The 22,401-nt window shown below is 43.3% G+C and overlaps 1 protein-coding gene across 9 annotated transcripts in view; it reads left to right on the top strand.

Annotated features, from left to right (window-relative positions):
- Positions 1–22,401, top strand: part of SPECC1 (sperm antigen with calponin homology and coiled-coil domains 1) — a 273,383-nt gene that overhangs the window by 122,443 nt on the left and 128,539 nt on the right. Inside the window, exon 1 of one of the 9 annotated variants that reach the window (XM_029926755.1) lies at positions 6,580–6,785. The exons of the other annotated variants lie outside the window; for them this stretch is intronic. Within the exon in view, the coding sequence (XP_029782615.1) occupies positions 6,746–6,785 (40 nt within the window). The 5' untranslated portion in view covers positions 6,580–6,745. Of the gene's footprint in view, positions 1–6,579; positions 6,786–22,401 lie in introns of those variants that run through there. 9 annotated transcript variants of the gene reach the window in all.

Below are 22,401 nucleotides of genomic sequence, written 5' to 3'. Positions count from 1 at the left end.
GGCTCTGAGCTATCAGCACAGAGCCCAATGTGGCTCAAACCCATGAACTGTGAGGTCATGACTTGAGTTGAAGTCGGCTGCCTAACCGACTGAGCCACCCAAGGCCCCAAAAAATAGTGTATCTTGTTGGATTTTGATAGGGAATTGAAGAAGTTAAAATATGTAAAGTACTTAGAATAGTCCCTGGTGTGTGATTATTTCTCAATAAACATGAAGAATCATTATCTTGGAAGCTAGGTGTTTATGGGTATTTGCAATTATTTTTTTAGAGCACATTCCTAGAAGACAAATTGCTGGATTTAAGGATACACACTCTTTGTTCTTTTACTTTTTGTGTGCTCCGGCCATAAAAGTAACATATGTTTATTGTTAAGGCATTAGAGATACTTGCCATGGAAAAAGATCTTTTTTCAGATATACTTATTGGCAGTAATTGGTTATATACATGTCCAAATTATTTCTATGTGCACTAAGATGGACAATATCATATAGTATTTTTTAATAAAAATGGGCCCATGTACATATTATTTTATTGTGCATGCCTGAATATCAGGGGATCTTTATATTCAGTGACTATTTCTTTCTTTTTTTTACATTTTTTAATGTTTATTTTTGAGAGAGAGAGAGAAGAAGAAGGACGAGGAGGAGGAGGAGGGGCAGAGAGAGGGAGACACAGAACCTGAAGCAGGATCCAGGCTCCTAGCTGTCAGCACAGAGCCTGATGTGGGGTTCAAACTCACAGACCATGAGATTATGACCTTAGCTGAAGTCGAATGCTTAACCCAAGACTGAGCCACCCAGGTGCCCCTCAGTGACTATTTCTAAAAACCCTGTTTGTGGTCTCCCTTAAATAAATATTTCAAATATAGATGAAATAGAAAATACAGAATTTGGGGGCACCTGGCCGGCTCAGTCAGTAGAGCATGCAACTTTTGATTTTGGGGTCATGAGTTCAAGACCCATGTTGGTTTTGGAGCCAACAACAACAACAACAAAAAACAGAAAAAAGGAAAATACAGTATTTATTAACTGAGTCACATCTTTACATTTGAAACCACACACTGTGAAATATAGTAATTAGGGTTGCACTGTTGCTCTATTTTTGAACAAGCATCACAGGCATCTTTGATCCCAGCATCAACCATCATCACTAGATTAATTTTTGAGGTTATTTAACACCGATTTGGGAGCACATCAGCTCCACTTCCACCTGTTGCTTGAGATAAGCATTCTTAGAACTCACTGGAAGTTTTATCCTATTCACATCACAGTCTGGCATTTTATTTGTCTCGTGTGTGTGTGTGTGTGTGTGTGTGTGTGTGTGTGTGATCACCACATCCTGCCCTCACTGTGCTGCTTTTAAAGTTACCTTTAAAAGTATTGTTTACAATGATGTCTAGTACATAAAATTGTGAGATTGTGCCCTCAGGAATAATTACTGGGAGTGTGTTCAATTTCTCTACCTCCTTTAAATAATTGTTTAAAATGTTTATTCATTTCAGAGAGAGAGAGAAAGAAAGAGTGAGAAAGAGAGTGAGAGAGAGTTAGCGAGGGGCAGAGAGAAAGGGAGACACAGAATCTGAAGCAGGCTCCAGGCTCTGAGCTGTCAGGATGGAGCCTGATGTGGGGCTCAGACTTGGTAACAGTGAGATCGTGACCTGAGCCGAAGTCAGGTGCTTAACTGACTGAGCCGCCCAGGCGCCCCTCCTTTTAAGATGTTTCCCCCCAGGCAACCTCATCTCAAACTCATTGGTCAAGGTTGTTTGAGGATGTGTCTTCTTTACACAGTACTTAACATTGATTGGATCCTGGTGTTTCAAAATACAAAGATTTTGGACAGAGCGCCTGGGTGGCTCAGTTGGTTGAGCGTCCGATTACATTTCAGGTTGTGATCTCACAGTTCGTGGGTTCAAGCCCCACATTAGGCTCTGTGCTGACAGCTAGCTAGCCTGGAGTCTGCTTTGGATTCTGTATTTCCCTCTCTCTCTGACCCTCCCCTGCTCACACTGTCTCTCTCTCTCTCTCAAAAATAAATTTAAAAAATTTAAAAAATAAAAGATCTTGGAGATATTTGGGGAAATTTTTATATGGGCTACTATATGATATTTTGAAAATGTTATTTTTCTTAGATGGGATAATACTATTGTAGGAGAATGCCACAGTGGAAGTATTTAGGGGTAAAGTGTCATGATGCCTGCCATTTACTTTCAAATGATGCAATGAAAAGAAAAATGGAAGGGGGCAGAGATAAAAAGCAAATGTGGCCAAATATCTACAATTGGTAATCGCAGGTAATAAATATATAAGGGTGTAGTGTTCTCGTCACACTTTTCCATGACTTTGAAAGTGTTCAAAATGAAAAGTGGGACAAAAAAGAAAGGCTTTCTTACCCTTCAAGATTATAAAAATATTCATCCACACTTATTTCTGGGACTTTTATACTTTCACATTTTACAATTAAATTATATTGAATTGGACTCTATTTTTGGTATAAAGGGTGAGATATGGGTGTCAATTTGAAGTGCTACCTGATGTTAAATTCTTTTAAATCATTTTTTTGGAGGGGATGGCATTTCCATTCTGCAGTAACCATTCTGTCTTTCTTAGTAATTATATGGCATGTTTTTAATTCTAATAAGGTAAATCTCTCTTCTTTATTCTTCTTCTTGTAAATTTTCCTTCTTTCTTTGTTTTTTCAAGATTTTATTTTTAAGTAATCTCTATATCCAACACAGGTCTTGAACTCATAACCCTGAGATCAAGAGTCATGTGCTCTACCGACTGAGCCAGCCAGGCACCTCCTCTTATAAATTTTCTTAGTTGCCCAATGCATTCATTCTTCCAGGTGAACTTTGGAATAAACACATTATGTTCATGATTAATTTGCATTTTGTTAAAATCATAGGTTAATTTAGGCAGACTTGACTTTTACATAATTTAGTCTTCTCATTTCAGTTACATGGGATTTCTCTGGATAGCAAAGAATCCTTCAGAAGTTCAAGTAACCATCACAGAGCTGTTTTGTTTTGTTTGAGAAGTTAGCATTTACATTGAATTAAAAAGTAAATAAATATATGCTTTACCTCACCTGCTGTACATTAGCGGGAATGCAAATATTATTCTAGGAATGCAAAAATTATTAAGACAGCATCACTGCACTCAAAGAGTTTATAATTGTATAAAGGAGAATGGTTGAAATGAGGTGGATCTGTGGGAAAATACCAGCATTTACAAGGTGCAGAAGTTTCACGAGGGAGAGAGTATTTAACTCTGGCCGGGATGGGCAGGCTCCCTGGAAGAAGTGATTTTAGCCTGAGCAAAAATGAAAAGATGAACGGGGACTCGCCAGGCAGCCAGCTTATAGAAGAGTGTCAGGTCAGAGCGAATGTAGCAGACGTCAAAGCAGAGAGGCCTGAAATAACGGGGGTATGTTCAGGGCACCACAACTGGCATCTTGTTGCCGGAATATAAAGTGCAGAGAGGTGTTTGTGAAAGATGGGGCTGGAATAATGAGGGTGGAGGTGGGGTGCGAGGTTACGAAGGGTCCTCGTACCCTGTACCGAAGCACGGGGGCCTTTATCTTAAAGGTAGAGGGGCGCTGTGGGGAGTTTTTAAACAGAGGCATGCCGGGGCGCCTGGGTGGCCTAGGCGGCTCAGCATCTGACTCTTGGTTTCTGTTCAGGTCATGATCTCATGGTGTGAGAGATAGAGCCCTGCACTGGGCTCTGCACTGACGATGTGGAGCCTCTCTCTCTCTCTCTCTCTCTCTCTCTCTCTCTCTCTCTCTCTGCTCCTCCCCTGCCCATGCTCTCTCTAAATAAATAAATTGAAAAAAAAAAACCCAGAGGTGTGCTAGGGTCAGATTTGCATTTCTGGTAAGTGGAGTGGAGAGGATTTTGAGCAGTAGCAGAACTAGAAGTGAGTTGGAAGCTAATGCGAATTCATCCTTATATGGTACAGATTCGACCAATGCCAGCAAAGACAAGAGGGAGGCAGGATCTGAAAAAGTTAAGGGGATAAAATACATACAGAAGCTGATTAGACATTTTAGACGTTAAAAGAGAGCCATAGGAATCCAGGAGATGCCTTGGGTTGGAGTCTTGTTTAGTTGTTGGTTAATTGCTTACCATTTTATGGGGTTAATAAAATGACTCATCAGTTTTCAAAACTCTCTGGATAAGGATGTAACTGTTCTGTAAATTGAAGTTATGTCACTGTTACAGTGTTCACAATTGCAGCCTTTGTCTGTCACTTCATAAATATTTTGGGAAGTCAACCATATTTTCTGGGATTATTCTTTGCCTTAAGAAATGGGGTGGTGGAAGTTGAACTTGACTTCACATACACTTCTGCTCTAAAATCATGCTATGCCGTTTATTTTCCTTACTACTTTTGTTTCTGTGTCCTCAGTGTCATACAGTGTAGGTTACAGAAATACAGCTTCTGTCTTTGACAAACTAGTTTTGTTGGAGAAACCAACTCATGGCACCTCTATTAAAAGGAAGTAATGTGTAAGAGCTGCTTGGTTTATGGCACAGGCTATAAAGTCATTCATTCATTCCCTGTTTTTATGAAGTTTGCAATCTAGTGAGGAGAAAATAAACCAGTCGACAAGAAAATATATAGTACACTGAATGGGGATATATGTCATGGAGGCCAGCAAAGCAGGGAAGTGTGTACATTGAGGGTCTGGCTCACTATTTAATGTGGAGTGACAAAAGAAGCCTCTCTTAATAGAATGACATTTGACCAGAGACTTAGGAAGTGAGAGAAAGTGGACCATATGTCTGTAATAATGTAGGAATGGGGGGGAAGAGCAATCTAAGCAGAGAGAGCAGCAAGTGCAAAGGCCCTGGGGTGGGAGCATGATTGGTTTATTTGAGCAACAGTGAGGAAGAGGTCTCTGTTGCAAAAGCAGTGTGGGGGTGGGGGGAGGTGAGTCCTCTAATGGAAGGAAGGGAAGATTATTCAGGGCTGTGGAGGTCAGGGTAAGAGTGTCGGCTTTTCCTCCAAGTGAGACAGAGAGCTGTTGGAGCATTATAAGCGGAGACGAGATCTGATTTGAACTAAGGTTTAGAAGCACCAAGCCAACCTATAAAGAGGCTGGGGGCAGAAGATGAGAGACTGGCTAGGAAGCAGTTGCAATCACCGTGGTAGGATGGTCAGTGGCTTGGACCAGATGGCAGCAGTGAGAGTGCTGAGAAGTGCTGAGACGTGGTGGCATTTATGACACGTATTCTGACATACTCTCTTTATGGAGGTGGGGAAGGCTGTATGAGACATCTATGAAAGAAAATTAAGAATTTGCTTTTTTTCCAGTTAAACCGGAGAGGTTTCTTAAGGCACCTAAGTGGAGGTGTCAAGAAGGTAGTTGGTGAAATGAGGCTGGAATACAGAAGAGAGTAACAGGCTGAAGATATATAGATGGTATTTAAAAGTCACCAGTTGGGGGGTCACCTGGGTAGCTGAGTCCGCTAGGCATTAGACTCTGGATTTTGGTTCAGCTCATGATCTCCAGGTTGGGAAGATCAAGCCCTGCCTTGGGCTCTGCCCCATCAGGGATTCTCTCTCTTCCTCTCTCTCTATGCCCCTCCTCCTGCACTCTCTTTCTCAAAATAAAATAAATAAACATTAAAAAACAAAATAAAAGCCACAAGTTGGTGACACCGGCCAAGTTAGAGTGGATGGAGAGGATTGGGCCTCCAGGTGCTAGAGATCAAGGAGACGGGCAGAAGCCAAAGAACGGGCTGGGGAAGAGGACCAGAGACCTGGGCAGAAAACTAGGAGAGTGTGGGGGTCCTGGTGTCTGAACTCCTCCTCCTGTTTTGAGGAGTCGAGAGCGGTCAGTGGGGACCTAAAACGTTGAGAAGTAAGAGGAGAACTGGGAACCGCCAGAGCGGTCAAGTAATGCAGGAGACAGAACCAGCGGTCCCACTCATCTTTTTATTAGTCCTAAATTTTTCACTGCAAGATTTAGTTACCTCTACGTGTTTTCGCTGTCAGATTAACTATGAAAGTCGTTCAGGGTAATTTCCAGAAGATAGTCATTTCTGATAGCAAAAAAGGTTACCACTAAGGATGAGTATGCATTTTTATTATTTGCGGTAGTATTTACCATCTTGGATAACGGGAAAATCTGTTAACGTGTTATTTTTCTTCACGCCCTCCTCAAGAGTTGCTTGTGTGTCTATTCATTCATTTACCCAGGAAATCTCTAAGCGCCGGTACTGTGCCAACCGTAGGTTTTTCTTGTCCCGACAGGCGATCTAATTTCTCACGCGCAGTATTTTGCCTTTCTCGCGGCCCTTGGCTTCAGCCTCCCCGCAATGGGGTTTTTCCAGCTTACCTTGTCCAGCTGCAGTTCTCAGCGTCGACCCCTAGAGGCCTGAAGTCTGTCTGCGGGTGCGGCCCTCCCACCCTTTGAATGCTCTAGAGCGAAATGCAGAGAGATGGGCGGGCACTATGCAGATGAGGGGGGCGGGCCTCGCCGGCCGGGCCTCCTGGAGCGGCGGTGGGCGGGCCTGCGAGACGGAGCTATGCAGATGAGGTGGGCGGGGCCCGCCCGCGCGGGCGAGGAGCGGCTCAGCCGGCCGCCGCCGGGAACTGGAAGGCGCCCGGCCCTTTCTTTGACTGGAGCGGACCCACCGGACGCAGCTGCCTCGCCCGCCAGAGCCGGCGCGACCTGAAGCACGGCGGACACCGTGTCCGAGGCCGGCCTGCCGGCCGCTGCCCGAGTCGGCCGAGCATGGGCAACCACTCGGGTCGGCCCGAAGATCCCGAACCAGGTCTGTGCTGTTGGCGGGGGGTCGCGCCGCGCCCCCTCCCTGGCCCGGCGCCCTTCCCCCACCCGCCTTTCGGGCCGGCGGCCGCCGCGCTGCCCGCGGGCGCTCCAGGGGCGAGTGGAAAGGTGAAGTTCCCGGGATGTGATTCTTGCCTTTGGAATGCGCTAGTGGGGTTGTGAAATTACCTGTGCCTGTTCCGCGACAAGGAAATGCCACTCACCATAAACACGTACCTGGAAGCCCTGGGTCCTCCCGGACGGGGCGAGTGGGGCGGGAGGGAGCGGGTCTCCGTGGCCCGGAGCTCGCAGGCCCGGCCGGTGGAGAGAGGGGTCGGGGGGTGGGGCGGGGGGCGTTCTGCCCAGATTTCGCGGTGGAGTCTGACCTGCCCCTCCTGTTCGCCGCCCGGCCGGGGTCTCGAATCCGGTGGGTGGAGGCAGTTCTTGCAGACTTTCTGGGCATTTGCAACGAAAAAGTGTGACCTGGCAGTGTTTTCTAGTTCCTTGTCCATTTTGCGGTGCATCATTTGCATATCACACACTTTCTGGAGTCCCGTGGAAGGTGGCCACCCGTCAGCAGATCTGTTACTCATACTCAGACCAAAGGCTTGGTTGTGACTGTTTCTTGCCCAAAATAGTCTGTGCTTATTCTGGGATCCCAAAAACTTCGGCGGCTTATCAAATTTTTATTTCCTCAGAAATTAAGCGAGCCAGGTTGGAGAGTCAGCTGGTTTCTAGTTGTCATCTTCTGGTTCATCATCCCGGCCTCCGGCACAGATTTAGATGCTGTAACCACGGGGTTGCATTTAAAAACAAAAGCAGAGCATTTCCATACTGTCACATGAAGGAAGTGGAATTTAATTTAGCCTCAAAAAATTGCATCTTGCCTGATTGGGGAGAAATGGTCCACTTACCGCCGGAATCCTGGAATGGCAGGTGGTGAGTCTGTGTTCCCCGTGGCAGAGTCAGAACTCTTAAGAATTTTCTCAAGGGTGTGATTTTTTAATTGGGATTTGAATGAGGAAATTGAGGCTTTGAGAGATGCAGTGACCTGTGTAAGTGACAGCCCTGGGATCGGGAGCAGGGCTGTCATTCAATCCTCGGTCTTCGGGGCCTCTGTCCATTGGTCTTTACTTTCTGCCCAGTGCCTCAGCTGTCTGTCTTGAAAGGGAGGCCAAGCAGACTCAGGGTGCATCCTCAGACTGGGGCCCTGATGGGGCGTGTCCCGGTGGGGTGCTCTCCCCCCGGCAGTTGTGGTCCACTGGTCTGGTACAGCAGGCAGGATGGAAAACTTTGCCACGCGGGAGGAGCGGTAGAAAAAATTCAGAGATGGACTTACTGTGTAGATTACATAGGGGTAACTCTCTAAGGCACACGGCGTGTATCCAACGTCTTTGGGCAGACTAACCAATGTATTGCAGGCTGATGCCTTGTCATAAACAGCCCTATGATAAACTGTTAGGTAAAGCGCCTCTCCCTAGTACACAGCTGCCCAGGTATTGTAAAAACTCATTTCCTTTGTGTCAAATTGCCCCCGCCCCCTCCCCCCACCGTCTGTTAAGAGTTCTTTGGGTTCCAGGGCACCTGGCTGGCTCAGTTGGTGAAGCATGTGACTCTTGACCTTAGAGTTGGGAGTTGGAGCCTCACGCTGGGTGTGGAGATTACTTAAAAATAAAACTGGGGCACCTGGGTGGCTCAAGTGGTTAAGCGTCAGACTTCAGCTCAGGTCATGACCTCACAGTTCGTGGGTTCAAGCCCAGCATCAGGCTCTGTGCTGGGGGTGTGGAGCCTGCTTGGGATTTTGTCTCCCTCTCTCTGCCCCTCCCCTGCTTGTTCTCTTTCTCTCTCAAGATAAATAAAAATAAACTTAAAAAAAAAAACTTTAAAAAAAGAGTGTTTTTGGGTTCCAATTTCTAAGGAAGTATTCTAATGAATACTTTAAAGTATTTCTAATGAAAAGGCTGCTTTTATGCCAGTGACTTATTTTATTGCAGTTTTCAGAATGGGAACTGATTTGCTGCAAGTAAAGATAACCAACTAGGAAATCTTAGGGATTAGTGTGACCTGAAAGTGTGAATATAATTTTAATTGGTCTCTTTTTTTTATACTTTTTTTAAGTTTATTTATTTCTTTTTGAAAGAGAGAGAGAATGTGTGCATGCATTTGAGCCGGGGAAGGGCAAAGAGACAGGGAGAGAGAGAATCCCAAGTAGGCTCTGTCTGCACTGTTAGCGCAGAGTCCCATGCGGGGCTTGCTCTCAGGAACCATGAAATCATGACCGGAGCCGAAATCTAGAGTCAGACGCTCAACTGACTGAGCCACCCAGGCACCCCAATTTTAACTGGTTTCTTACTACGGTGATGAAATGCTGTAGAATGCATCAAGAAACTCTGGAAATTAGAGTTTTGTCAGCGATTGATGTATCTTCAGACTGTTTTACCATGAGGTCGAGGATGAGACGGGGGCCTTCCGGTGGCAGTTGTGGTGTATTGGACTAGGACCAGCAAGTGACTCACTGCAGCAGGGGGCCCAGAGATGAGTGGTAGAGGTAAGGGGGAAACCAGAAGTCTGGACAAGGGAAGAGCAACACCCAGGTGTGCTTTTTACATAGTTCTTGTGTTGTCACTTTTGTCCTTGAGATGCAGACCTTTAAGAAGAATTGGTGGGCAAGGGTGGGGAGGCGCCTGGCTGGCTCAGTCCTTGGAGTACATTGCTCTTGATCTCTTAGTCATGAGATCAAGCCTCACACAGGGTATAGAAATTACTCTAAAAAGTATTGTTAACTAGGGCTGCCTAGGTGGCTCAGTCGGTTGAGCATCTGACTTCAGCTCAGATCATGATCTCACCGTTGGTGGGTTCGAGCCCCATGTCGGCCTCTGTGCTGAACTCTTGTTCAGAGCCTGGAGCCTGCTTCGGATTCTGTGTCTCCTTCTGTCTCTCCCCCAGCCCACTAGTGCTCTGTCTCACTCTGCTTCTCAAAAATAAATAAATGTAAAAAAAAAAGTATTGTTAACTAGCATTAGGAATGAAAGAAGTTTATGAGAGACCTGACAAACAGAAAAGGCGTGGGAAGCCAGAGCTGGGCTGGGAGAGTTTTAGACCATGATGCAGATCCAGCACGTATGAAAGGAAAGGAGGGGGTGGCAGGTTTGGGCACGGAGAGCCCCAGATAGCTCTGCAGCTCTGGTGAGGTCCTGGCCAGCTGACTGGGGGAGCTCCGGAAGAGACTGCCCATGCGAGTCCCCGACTGGGCAGAAGTGGCTAGTCCCTGGTGTTCCTGGAGGCTGCGTGGCAAGAAAGTATCTTCAGCTCAAAAGCCAGGTTGAATCCTGGGATCCTGGCGGCGCTAACGGCTGAGGTGTCAGCTAACTGCAGTTCCTGTAGCCGAACGCCATGTTCTTTCCAGGTGGTGCATTCGTGGCTGCCTTCCACAGGAACCTCAGTTGCTTGGGCAGGGAGAGGGTCTGCTTAAAGAGTAAATGATGTAAAGTATCCATCGTAAATCCCCATCTTAGACTCTAGGCTTGTAAGGGCTGAAATTAACCCCCTATCTTCTCTCTTCCGGTTGGAAGCACCTTGTCCTCTCTGGGGCACAGCTTTTCTAGCCCTGGGATTGGCCGTGGTGGCAGCAGGATTCCTCTTCTGTGGTGTCTGTGATCCTCCGAGTTGGACTCAGTGTGACTCACTGTGACTTGCTGTGGTATTATAGGATGGGCCGGAGAAATGGTTCGCGTGAAAGACATGAACGTATCTATGCATGAGGGCAGCGAGAATGAGAACATGTTGATTACCACATCTCTTACTTCCTAGAAGTTCCCAGTTAGCAGTCCTTCAGTTTCCAGCCGGGTTGTCAGACCTGCATTGTAGAGAGGGCTGCTGGGCATAGTTGAGTCGTTGTGTGCAGTTCAAAGGCATCTGGCTCTACAAAGATGAGAGGGTTGTATGGGTCCAGAGGTAAGGGTGCTGTTTTGCAGTTTTGCCTTTTCGTATTCACACAAAGATGCCTGATAGGCTAAGGAGGCCTTGGTCAAAGGTGAGTTTAGTAGGCTTTCCCTGGTTTCTCTACTAGCCGATTTTTGCTTGCTGTTTACTTTACATTTGCATGTATGTATTTACTTTCACTTTTATTTTTTAAGTTTATTTAATTTTTTTTAGTAATCTCTACACCCAACTTGGAGCTCAGGCTCACAACCCCAAGATCAAGAGTCTCATGGTCATCCCACCAAGCCGGCCAGGTGCTCCTGCATTTATTTATAAGTGCAAATGGTATGAAATGAAAGTAAAAGCTTCTACTCATACCCACTTAGGTCCCGCTTTACATTAGTTATAGTGAATGCTAACTGGTTAAAGATGAATCCCAAACTAGCCACTCACGACTGTAAAAGTTGATTTCTCCCTCGCATCACCGTCTAGCGTGATTCAGGGCAGTCTAGGCAGTTAGACGATTGTTAGACTCAGCCAGTGAACATTCATCCTTAGCTCCTGGCTACTACTAGGTTGCACCGGATCTACGAGCATTCAGGAGAAGACTCCACTGGCCAGTCTCAGCCACGGTGCCGCCTGGAGGCTGAGGGACTGGAGAACGTCTTTGTGGAGCGCCTGGCAGAGGGCAGCGCCAGTATTGGTGAATACTGGTGGTCTCTTTCCAGACATGGTATCCACTCCTGACCACATTTGTGTCAAAATTAAGAAAAATTTAATCAAGGGTGTCTGAGTGGCTCTGTCAGTTAAGTGGCCGACATCAGCTTATGTCATGATCTCTTAGTTTGTGGGTTCAAGCCCCACGTCGGGCTTTGTGCTGACAGCTCAGAGCCTGGAGCCTGCTTCAGATTCTCCCTCTCTCTCTGCCCTTCCCCTTCTCGTGTTCTGTCTCTCTAGGATAAATAGATGTTTAAAAGAAAAATTTAATCAGAAAAACTGAAAGAGTGGAATATAGTTGAATATAGTGGAGTATAGTTAGTAGGTATATATTCTTTTACTGTATTTCACTTTCGAATTCTAAGGAAATTGGGGCACCTGGGTGGCTTAGTCAGTTAAACATCTGACTCTTGATTTCAGCTTAGGTCATGGTTGCATCAGGCTCTGCACTGACAGTACGGAGCCTGTTTGGGATTCTGTCTCTCCCTCTCTCTCTGCTCCTCTCCTGCTCGCTTTCTCTCAAAAAATAAACTAAAAAACATTTAGAATTCTAAGGAAATCTTTTACCGTCTTCCTTCCTTTTCTTTCTTCCTTTCTTCTTTCTCTCTTTCTTTCTTTCTTTCTTCCATCTTCATTTTTTCACTGACCAACTTTTAACAGTGTCCTTCGGGCACCTGGGTGGCTCAGTCGGTTAAGTGCCGGCTTCGGCTCAGGTCATGATCTCACGTTTCATGGGTTCGAGCCCCACATCGGGCTCTGTGCTGACAGCTAGCTCAGAGCCTGGAGCCTGCTTCAGATTCTGTGTCTCCCTCTCTCTGACCCTCCCCTGCTTTCACTGTCTCTCTCTGTCTCTCAAATATAAATAAAAGACATAAAAAAGAAATTAAAAAAAAAAAGTGTCCTTGGCTAGGTAAATAAGGATATAACATTCTCAAATTTCATCTGTCTTTCCCACATTATCCTTCATACCCTATCCTGGTCTGCCTCTCAACCTTTCAGGTGGCTAGAATGTTCTGTTCCATAATTAGTATTATAAAATTGCCTGTGCATTGTCTGTAGATTGAAAGCTGAAAACGAATCAGTGTTTAACATATTAGGATCCCATATGTATTATTTACTGGAGAACCAGGGAGTGCGTTTAAGGTTTATAGAGAAGGAAATGCAATCTGACATTGCTTAACTTGTGACCCGTGGCAGAAGACATTATTTTAAAAGAAAAATAAGGGCTAAGATTGGAAGGGAGGTAGTATAAGTATTATAATTATTTACTTTTAAAATGGTCTTAACATGCTTTTATCCTGTTACAGAGCTTCTCAATTTTACTTTCATTATTATAGAGAATTTATTTTGTTTTTGAAGATGAAAAGCATGGTGGTTAAGACTTTGGGCTCTGGAGCCAGACTGTGCAAATCCCAGTTTGTCACTTCCAGCTCTGAGACTTTAGACAGCGATATAAGCTTTCTGAGCTTCCGTTTTGTCATCTAGAAAAGGAGTTGCTAATTTAACGTACCTCATAAGGTTATTGTTAAAACAGGTGAAGGGTTAGAACAGCCTCATATATAGAAAGTGTCCGATAATCATGTTTCAGTTTGGCCTTGGTTCCCTCCTGGTCCCGGCTCATTCTTGGGTTAGTCCCCTACTTCGCTGATCTTTCTCTGCTTCTGCATTCCTTTGCTGTGGCTGGAGTATTTCCTGCGGGCCTCTGTGTTCCCAAACTGTTACATACTCTGTCACTCTCTATATTCACCTTTTTCTTACAGGTTTCCTATTGACTTTTAAAATTCCCTTTTCTCTTTCCAAAATATTTTTTGTCATCTGCTTGATCTTATTCATAGCAGGTTAGGAGTTGTGGGGAGGGAGGAGAGTTGGTTGGAAGGCTTGAGCCAAGTGAACTAATGGCTTCTGTTGGCATTAATTTTAGATTTCAGAGATTCATCAGAGGTTTTACAGTATTCATTGAGAAGAGAATATTTTCAGAATAAGATTTCTCAGACGTATTTTGTACCATGGAAGGATTTCAGAGTGGAGCTAATGTTCTGAGAGACATACTTTGGAAAACGTGCTCTTTTGGGATTCAGAATGACGTACGTATCAAAGATCAGTGATAATACAGAGAAAAAAAACCAGATAAGATCAAAATATCTATTACTGTAATAATGTGAATGGGTTACAGTCTCTGTAAAAAAAAAAAAAAAAAAGAGCCCCTTCTAGATGAAGACAGAAAACAAAATGGACATGCTGCAGAAAAGCGTGTTCAGTTAATACTTTGATTTTTAAAAATAAGTCAGTTGGACTTGTGAATAATTAAACTTTCAAGGTTAGCATCTTGTTATTCTATGTGTAAGTCCAATAAAATGTAATAATCGCTATATAAGGGGATCTTTGTTTAATATTCAGTTCCATTACAAACTTGGTAATAAATTTAAAATATCTTAAATTGTGTTTATTTAATATATTTAGGTTCCTGTTAGGTCTGATAAACCAGCCCAGTTTTTTAAAGTCTTATATACTTAATAATTATATTTATAAACATAGTGATTCTTAAATTCTCTTACATATTTCAGAACACACATTCTGTATATGTGTGCATATGTAAGATGCACATTTCAAATTAAAATTACAAATTAATTGCTCAACTGCACATTTTAGATTGGAATTAGGCTGATCTGAACTCTTTTTTTTAAATTAAAAAGAATTTTTTTTTTTTACTTTTTTATTTATTTGTGAGAGACAGAGAGAGACAGTGCAAGCAGGGGAGGGTCAGAGAGAGGGAGACACAGAATCTGAAGCAGGCTCCAGGCTCTGAGCTGTCAGCACAGAGCCCGATGCAGGGCTCAAACCCGCAAAATGTGAGATCATGACCTGAGCTGAAGTTGGACGCTTAACTGACTGAGCCACCCAGGTGCCCCTGATCTGAACTCTTAATAGGTCCAATTCCCCTAAACATTAAAAATAGAATCTCAAACTGCAGATATTTCTTAATACAAAATACTGCTTACACACATACGTAATTACATAATTACTACTCATTTAATTCTTATTTTATTTTATTTTTTTAAGTAGGCTCCATCTCCAGTGAGGGGCTTATAACTCATGACCCTGAGATCAAGAGCCACATGCTTCACCTACTGAGCCAACTAGGCACCCCTCATTTAATTGTTTTAAGTGCTTCTCTACTTAATTCTAAATCATTCTAGGACTAAAAGGTTAGTTTACATTAGTATTTTGTTACAAATAATACAGGAATTTCGTCCCAGGTGCGGCTTTAAGCAGCAGAGGCCTCTGGCAGGCTCAAGGACAGGATTCTTCCCCTGGACTCCAGACACCCCTTGGAGCCCCTTTTGCTGTGGTTGGAGCATATTTGGTCTGAGCATGTTCAAAGGCAGTCTGTGCATGATAGGCTTTCTCAACGTTTATGTGAGGACATCTGTTGTTTTACCCTTGTCTTTACTGATAGTTTTTCTGGGTGTAGAATTCTCGGTTCAAGATCTTTGTAACCTCTCTGCACAATGATTTCAAAACTTGAAGAAGGGGGTGGTCATAATGCCCATTATGACAAACAAACTTATATCTAAGTTCTGTTTTCCTTAATTCTTACAGCTCCTAATTGGGAGCCTGAGCCCTCCGTTCAAATGGCCACATCGCTTAATTAGAATTTGTACTTCTTTGGTATTTAGATATAAGTATTTCCACTCTGACTCCAAAGACTTGTGACTTGATAGGACACTACCTGCTTTTCTTACACTTTCTGTCTCTTCTTGATAGTAAGACAAAATGTGATTTAACTGTGGCGATCTCTATGGCTTTGTCTGACTTACAGAGTCTTTCTACTGAAACAATAGTATCACATAAAGACTTTCCTCCCCAACCCTCCCTATGCACCAGAAGGTACTTTAAATTAGACAGGACCTTCTGTATTGAAGAAGAAAGTAGCATTTACAAAATCCAGCACATTAACCAGCAAACCTTGGAAGTGACTCCTGCAGAGCCTTATTAGAAATGCATTAAAAGTCTCACTTAAGTAAAAATGAGAGAATTCAACAATATGTCTTACACAGTTTTTCTAAACTGTTCATGGATCCGACTTGTTCCAGAAAGAAAGACTCGTTACAGTCTCTGAAGGGAAATTTTATGGTCACTTGATTATCATAATGTGATAAAACTGGAGATAATAAAAGTTGAAATTTAAAAAACTTAATCCACTTGGTAAAGTTTGACTCAAGAACTGAGCACTACGGTTGATTAAAAAATGATTATGAAGTGCTTCATCAGGTTACAAATAAGCAAGTTTATTCCTCTGAGATTTTTTGATGTCTGAAAAGAAACAATGAAAATAAGTTAATTACTATACTCAGAAAATTAGGAAATAAACAAGAAAAGAAATATGGGAAAACAGGATGGTGCTTTTTGAAAAGGCAGAAATTAATGAACAGATTGTAACTGTGGCTGTTTCATTCTCCTCTTTTCTTTTTTAAAGTTTTAAATTTTTATTTATTTTTGAGAAAGATGGAAGAGCAGTGTGGGAGGGGCAGAGAGAAGGAGACAGAATCCCAAGGAGGCTCTGTGCTGTCAGTGCAGAGCCCAGTGTGGGGCTTGAACTCACGAACCCTGAGATCAAGACCTGAGCCAAAATCAGGAGTTGGGTGCTTAACCTCCTGAGCCACCCAGGTGCCCCATGTTCCACCCTTCTTTTAGTCTCAGCACCTAGTACATTATCTGATACATGCTTGGCACGTGGTAAGTATTTGTTGAATGAATGGATATGAGTGAACAAAAAAGAAAAAGAACACCTTAGGTTAAAAATTTAAGAGTATGTTCTTTATTAAAACAATGAGTAGAGAAAACAAACAAATAAAACCCAATGAAGTACAGAGAACTGTAGTTAGACTAAGAAAAAAAAGAGAACAGAAATACCCAAAATTTGCATTTAAAATGCACATAACCAAAGATGTGATTTAAAAAAATAGAATAAAAATATAAAAATTTGATGAACTTAAAAATGAAACTATAAAACCAAGTCCTGAAGAAATGAAACACTTGGACATAAGAGTAATTTTGGAAGACATCACAGAGTAACTTAAAAGCTCCAGATGGTTAAACTGAACCCAGATGGTTAAATAGGTAAAGTTCTTCAAATGGCAGGAAAAATATCATTTCCATGATATTTAAAGTCATCTAGTGCCTTGTTTCCCAAAGACTACCATATTATAGAGGGCACGAGGTAATGATTTGAGGTATATACAGATGACTATTTCTTATTTTAATAATTTAAAACATGTTAGGAAAACTATAAGTGGTACATCAAATCTATGTTGCTTAGGATGAGGTTGGGTGAAAAGAAACAGTCAATATTAAGTTCATGCAAAAAAATACTAAATATACAATAAGACAAGTAAGTACAAATATATTGAGAATTGTGAAGGTAATGCCCAAATAATAGAAACTTGGAAGATTTTCTGAAGTACGTAAAAGATGGAAAACATTCCAATTTATTTTCACAAAAGTAGTACTAGTACTATTAATGCTATTCGTGTTGAGAAAGCCTTTCAAAGACAGAGCCAACCGAGAAAGAGTACATTCTTACTAATGCTGATATACAAGTCCTAACCAAAATAAAAGTCAAATTTAATCCAACCATATATTTAAAAAATATTATTCCACTCTAAAACTCTGGTGCATTCCAAGAATGCAATAAATAATATTATTCTATAAATTTATACCAACCGTGAATTTAAAGAAAAAATTTTTTTGTCTTCATATCAATAATGCATTTAATAAAATTTAACATCAACCTTAGAAACATTTAATAGGAATGAATGGATCCTTTCTTAAGATAATAAATAAAATGGTCTGAAAGCTGCACACACCATGCTTAACAGGAAACTAAAAACATTCCTGCAAAGGTCAGGAAAATAACAGTGGTGCCCATACAGGACATTGTTTTCAGATAGACTAGCCAAAGCAGTAAGATGTTTAAAAATAATATTTATTGAAAATGAGATAAAATTAGCATTGTTAGTAGGTCCTATAATTTTCTTGCTAGAATAGCCAGGAAGATTAACTGAAAAACTATTAGAATGAATGAGAAGTAAGTAAATAGCTAGGAAATGCATGCATTATATATATATATACATATATATATATATATACACACACACACATATAATTTTTTATATTATGTATACTTTTTGTTACATATATGCAATATATTATATATGTATGAATATGCATATATATGCAGTATGTGTGTATGTATGTGTGTATAACAGTAGCTTTCTTTATGCTAATAATAACCATAAATAGTGGTTTATTAGAAGGTCATATTCCAGTGTGAGCAAAGTATATAAGATCTGGGGGAGAAATAAGGAATGTACAAAGCCTCTGTGGTGAACAGTAAACTCTTAGAGAGTTAGATCCTAGTGCTCATGGCACAGAGGTCCTCTGTTAATTGGAGGTACAACTCTTCATATATTATGAGTTTTAAAATCAGAAATCATTGCTGAATTTTGTAAAGTGCGTTTTTGGCATTAATTTGGATGTTATGATTTTTCTTGTTAGACATAATGATTTCATGGATTTAAAATTTTTTCCCTGGGGAGTCTGGGTGGCTTAGCTGGTTAAGTGACTGACTTGATTTCAGCTTAGGTCATGATCTCACAGTTTGTGAGTTCAAGCCCCGAATCTGTTTCCCTCTGACGGCAAGGAGTCTGCTTGGAACTCTCTCTCTGTTATCTGTCACACTCTCTCTCCCCATCTCTCTCTGCCCCCGCCCCGCTTGCACTCGAGCTCACTTTCTCTCTGTCTCTCAAAATAAATAATTAAACTTAAAAAAATTTTCCCCTCAGAATTCCCTTTTAGGTCAGATTTTCCTTAATACTTATTTTGGTGTTGTTTTTTTTTCTTTTTAAACATGAAAGCTGAATTAGTGTAAGTTTTATTGGTTCCTCGTTGCCTTATATGGGTAAGAGGGTGTGTGTGCAAGGTTGGCTCTGAAGTTTCTGATTTCAGTGTCCTGTGATTTTATGTTTTTTGACTTGACAGTCAGCTCTACGCCCACCATGGGGCTCGTACTCATGACGCTGAGATAAGGAGTCTTGTGCTCCACTGACTGAGCCGGCGGGGTGTCCCCACGCTTTTTTAGACTTATAAACTTTCTAAGTCAGGTATTTTGTGGGTGGAGGAGACTGGGGTTTTCCCTGTTGAGCATGTCCCCTGGATGTGCTTTAGGAATGAGCCTTCGAGCCAGTCCAACTTGGTTTTACTTTCTTAAAAAGTTTGCTGTGGCTCCAGTCAGATGAGGCCAGCCCTTGTGGCCGTCTCCTAGAGGCGTCACAGAGGCGCCGAGCAGCGGGAAGGTTTCTGCATGTCCTCATGAGGACGTACCTTGGGACTGTCCTCTTATCAGACCCGTCCCCTTGGCCGGGCCCGCCCACTTCTCGGCCTTCGATGCCCTCTGGTGCCCCCCCCCCCACGTGCACCGAGGGAGAGCTGCCTGGGAACGGGGAACGCGCCTTGCCCCCCTCGTCTCCACGGCCCGCCACTCCCCACAGGCCCTAGCACCGCTCAGCTGATGGCAGCCGCCCCTCGTACTTCCTGGAAATTGTTTAATTCTCAGGAGAAGGTAGGCTTTATGGTTTAAAATCGACGTGGTTGGCCACATATTCAAAACCGAGATTTAAAGAAAAAAATCATTTACTGGTATGAACTTCAGAAAAGCTTGTTTCACAGAAAGATTTTCCACATTCCACACCACTACAAAGATAACCCAGATATCCTGGGCCAGCGACTCCCCAGGGGCCTGGCACAGGCAGCCACCCCCGTCAGAGCCCAACAGGCCACCGGCTCCATGTCCCTTGGGCTTTTCACAACTCCTGCCTATTCGTGAACACCCCACCCACCAGTGACCTTCTGCCCCCTTCGCTGTTTTTAACCTCTGCTTCGTGACTTTGGAAAAATTAGTCTTTTTTCCCTTCACTTTACGCTCCTCCCCTTTCCAGGACCTAATTGAACCTAATTATGGTAAGTATTAAGATTAGGGGTCATGATAAACCTGGAAAGGTAAAGCCATACATTTTGACCTGAAACCCTATCTGATGAAGGACCCATGCCAACAGCCTCCCAAGCCCTTGAAAAATCCCCTTTGTTTTATCTGCCAGAGAATTCATTTCTCTTCCTCTAATTGGTCCTACTTTTCTGTCTACCAGCTGCCAAATTAAAAAAAAAAATCTTGGAAGGTTAAATTATCGGCAGGCTAACCTTCTGATTTATCAGCAGATAAACAAGGAGTCCATTCATAGTGGTCCTAGAACTATTATGAAAATTATCTGTTTAGAGTTACATTTAGGTCTCTTCTGCCCTTCCTTCGATCTGAGTACATTCCAGTGCACCAGTGTTACGTGTAGTTAGTTACATGGCGGACCAAAGACGTAGTGAAACAGCCTCTCTTTGTGGGTTATGTCTGTGTGTGTGCTGTTTGCATGCATGTGTTCGTGAGCCCGTGTGCCCCTCACACCTTCCCTGACATGCTAATCTTCTGTGGCATTCTCCTTTTTGCCTTATGCCTTAGTGAGGATTTTCAATCAGTAATTATAGGTGATTACAGAAGAAGAAAGAATGAAAATCAAAGAGACAACATGGAAACTACACGTTAAAATGTCCTCTTCTTTATCATAAATTCTGGTATCCAGAGCCTTATGCCAACCATTTTAGATACAAGATAGTCCTTGAGGTATTACGGACATCCTCCTTTTCCTTTACTATTTTCCTGTTACTCATGTCATCACAGAGTCAGTTCTGTTACCGGCCTGGGCTCTGGGGGCAGGCGGGAGGGCCTGGAGGCCTCTGGATGGCTGTGGTTCGTCTCCACCACGGTCATGTGCTTGTCAGCATTCTGGACTTCCGTCACTCATTTGTCCCCAGGTGCTTGGAAACCAGAACCATGTCTAAACTGGAAGGGCTTCTCCTGATAATAAAAAGGTGTGAAGTGTAGGGCACAGACTGTTTTAGCTTCTGCGGAGACCTCTCTCTGTTCCTGGTTGAGGACAGCATCTCAGGGAGCTGAGAATCTCCAGCTGTGCAGTGGAGCCCTAGTGAGATAAAGTGTTGGTCTCGCACACTCGTGCGGTCACACGCCGTCCCCTCGCCTGAGCCCTCCCCTGAGATGCACAGGCCTTCTGCGAACCACACCGGTCCCTCTCCCTGCCCTGTTCCCGTATGCTCCTCTCACAGACCTTGTCCCCTGACTCCTCCCTAGGTTGGCCATGAGACCCATCTGCCCAGGAAAAGTCCCAGTAAACACCTGTTGCGAGTCAGTTTACACCTGTTATTTTTATTCTCAGAAATGCCATTTGCAAGATAAATTCTACCTTCATCCTACTTCTCATCCTTTCAGGCCTCCTTAGGTAGACCTTTCCGTACCCAGCAGACTCCCCTTCTCCGCAGCTGGACAGGGTCCTTTGTTTGCCCTGGTTGCTAACTGGCCCCCAGGACTTGATTGGGCTGAGCCAGGAGTTTGTGAGAGGTAGATGACTTGAGGCTTCTTTCAGCCGCAGGGCCAGGCTGGGAGGAGGTGAGAGAAGAGGCCCTGGGTGCTGAGAGGGATATGCTGGCGAAGGTGAGGTGCAGGAGAGGGATGTGCGAGGGGAAGGGGAGGTGAAGAGGAGGCATGCAGGGGAGAGTGAGGTGCAGGGGGGAGAAAGGAAGAACAGAAGGTGGGCACGAGCTGTGGACCAAGATCTATGGGACGCGTCACTAATGTGATTGTGTCCCCTTGAGAAATTATAATGTCCTCTACTCCTCAAGGCTGTAAGAGTCAAGATTTGAGGGTTTCCGAAATGAGGCCATGTGCGATTAGCCTTGGGGGGACCGATACCACAGGAGACTTCGGGTGAGGCCTGATTGTAAATGGATTACGTGAAAGAAACCACCTCCATTTTCTCTAGGTCATGGGTTGGAGTGTTAGACCAAACAGTGGACTCAGAGACACACATTCAGGCTCACGTCTCCTTTTTTGACCTTGATGGGTTTTCGTGTCTGTAAAAGGGCTTGAGCTCCATCTGCGGTGTCCCTTCCACCTTTTAGAACTGTATGATTTCGTCATCTGTGGTGGCCAGACTAGAAAGCATTTTGAAATTCTACAGAGTACTATTTTTTGCAGGCTAGAAAGGAAAACTTCCAAATAAGGATGCATAAGATACTCGGTGAAACAAAGGGAAACAATAACTAAAATACAAGTCTAGCCTTTGCCCTAGCATGAAAAGAATGCAGACTGGCAACTGACCTAAAGGTTTCTGTTTCATTTCATAATTAGGTGAAATGGTCGGCCTTGACCATTATTTTCCAAAAAGCGTCTCTCCAGACTTTTAAAATATTTGTGTAATTTTGAGGTGATTGTAGTATCCTGCTTGAACCCGCTGTGGTCACTTTTACGTGTAAAAATGCCATGCCTAATTGTATACATACCAGGAACAGTGGTTGAAAAGCTAAATTTAGCAAAATTAATCTGGGCTCACAAATGATCACGGTTAGACATTCAGTGAACACCTGTGCCTAATACTGTGACAGACATATGAGGTCACCTCCCTGTGGCTTAGCCATCTAACGTGGAGGAATGTTTCAGCAAGTAGAGTGATTTGATCATCACATAGTAAGCACGTGGGCCATTCAAACTGTAATCATCAGGGTTATGGCCAAGGGTGAGAAACGACAGGTGAGTGGACAAAGCTGAGTGCGAAGTGATGCTGAGTATGTCCTATGTCTTTGTAAAACAGTCCAGAGGACACACGTCGGCCACCTTATTTGTCTTCTGCAAATTTTTTGAGTAAGAATATTTTCTGTCTCAAAATTTGTTGCGTAAGAATATTTTCATGGGCTCCCCACACGTCACATTTCCTACCTCTGCATTTGGTTCTTTCCTTTGCCTTTCACAGACATTTACTTACCACTCTGGCTCCACAGGCAGTGGAATTTTTGACCTTTGATTAAAA

Source organism: Suricata suricatta, chromosome 17 (genome assembly GCF_006229205.1).
Source record: "Suricata suricatta isolate VVHF042 chromosome 17, meerkat_22Aug2017_6uvM2_HiC, whole genome shotgun sequence".
In the NCBI taxonomy this organism is placed as follows: domain Eukaryota; kingdom Metazoa; phylum Chordata; class Mammalia; order Carnivora; family Herpestidae; genus Suricata; species Suricata suricatta.
The sequence above is the reverse complement of the archived record's forward strand: the minus strand, read 5'-3'. Positions and strand labels throughout refer to the sequence as shown.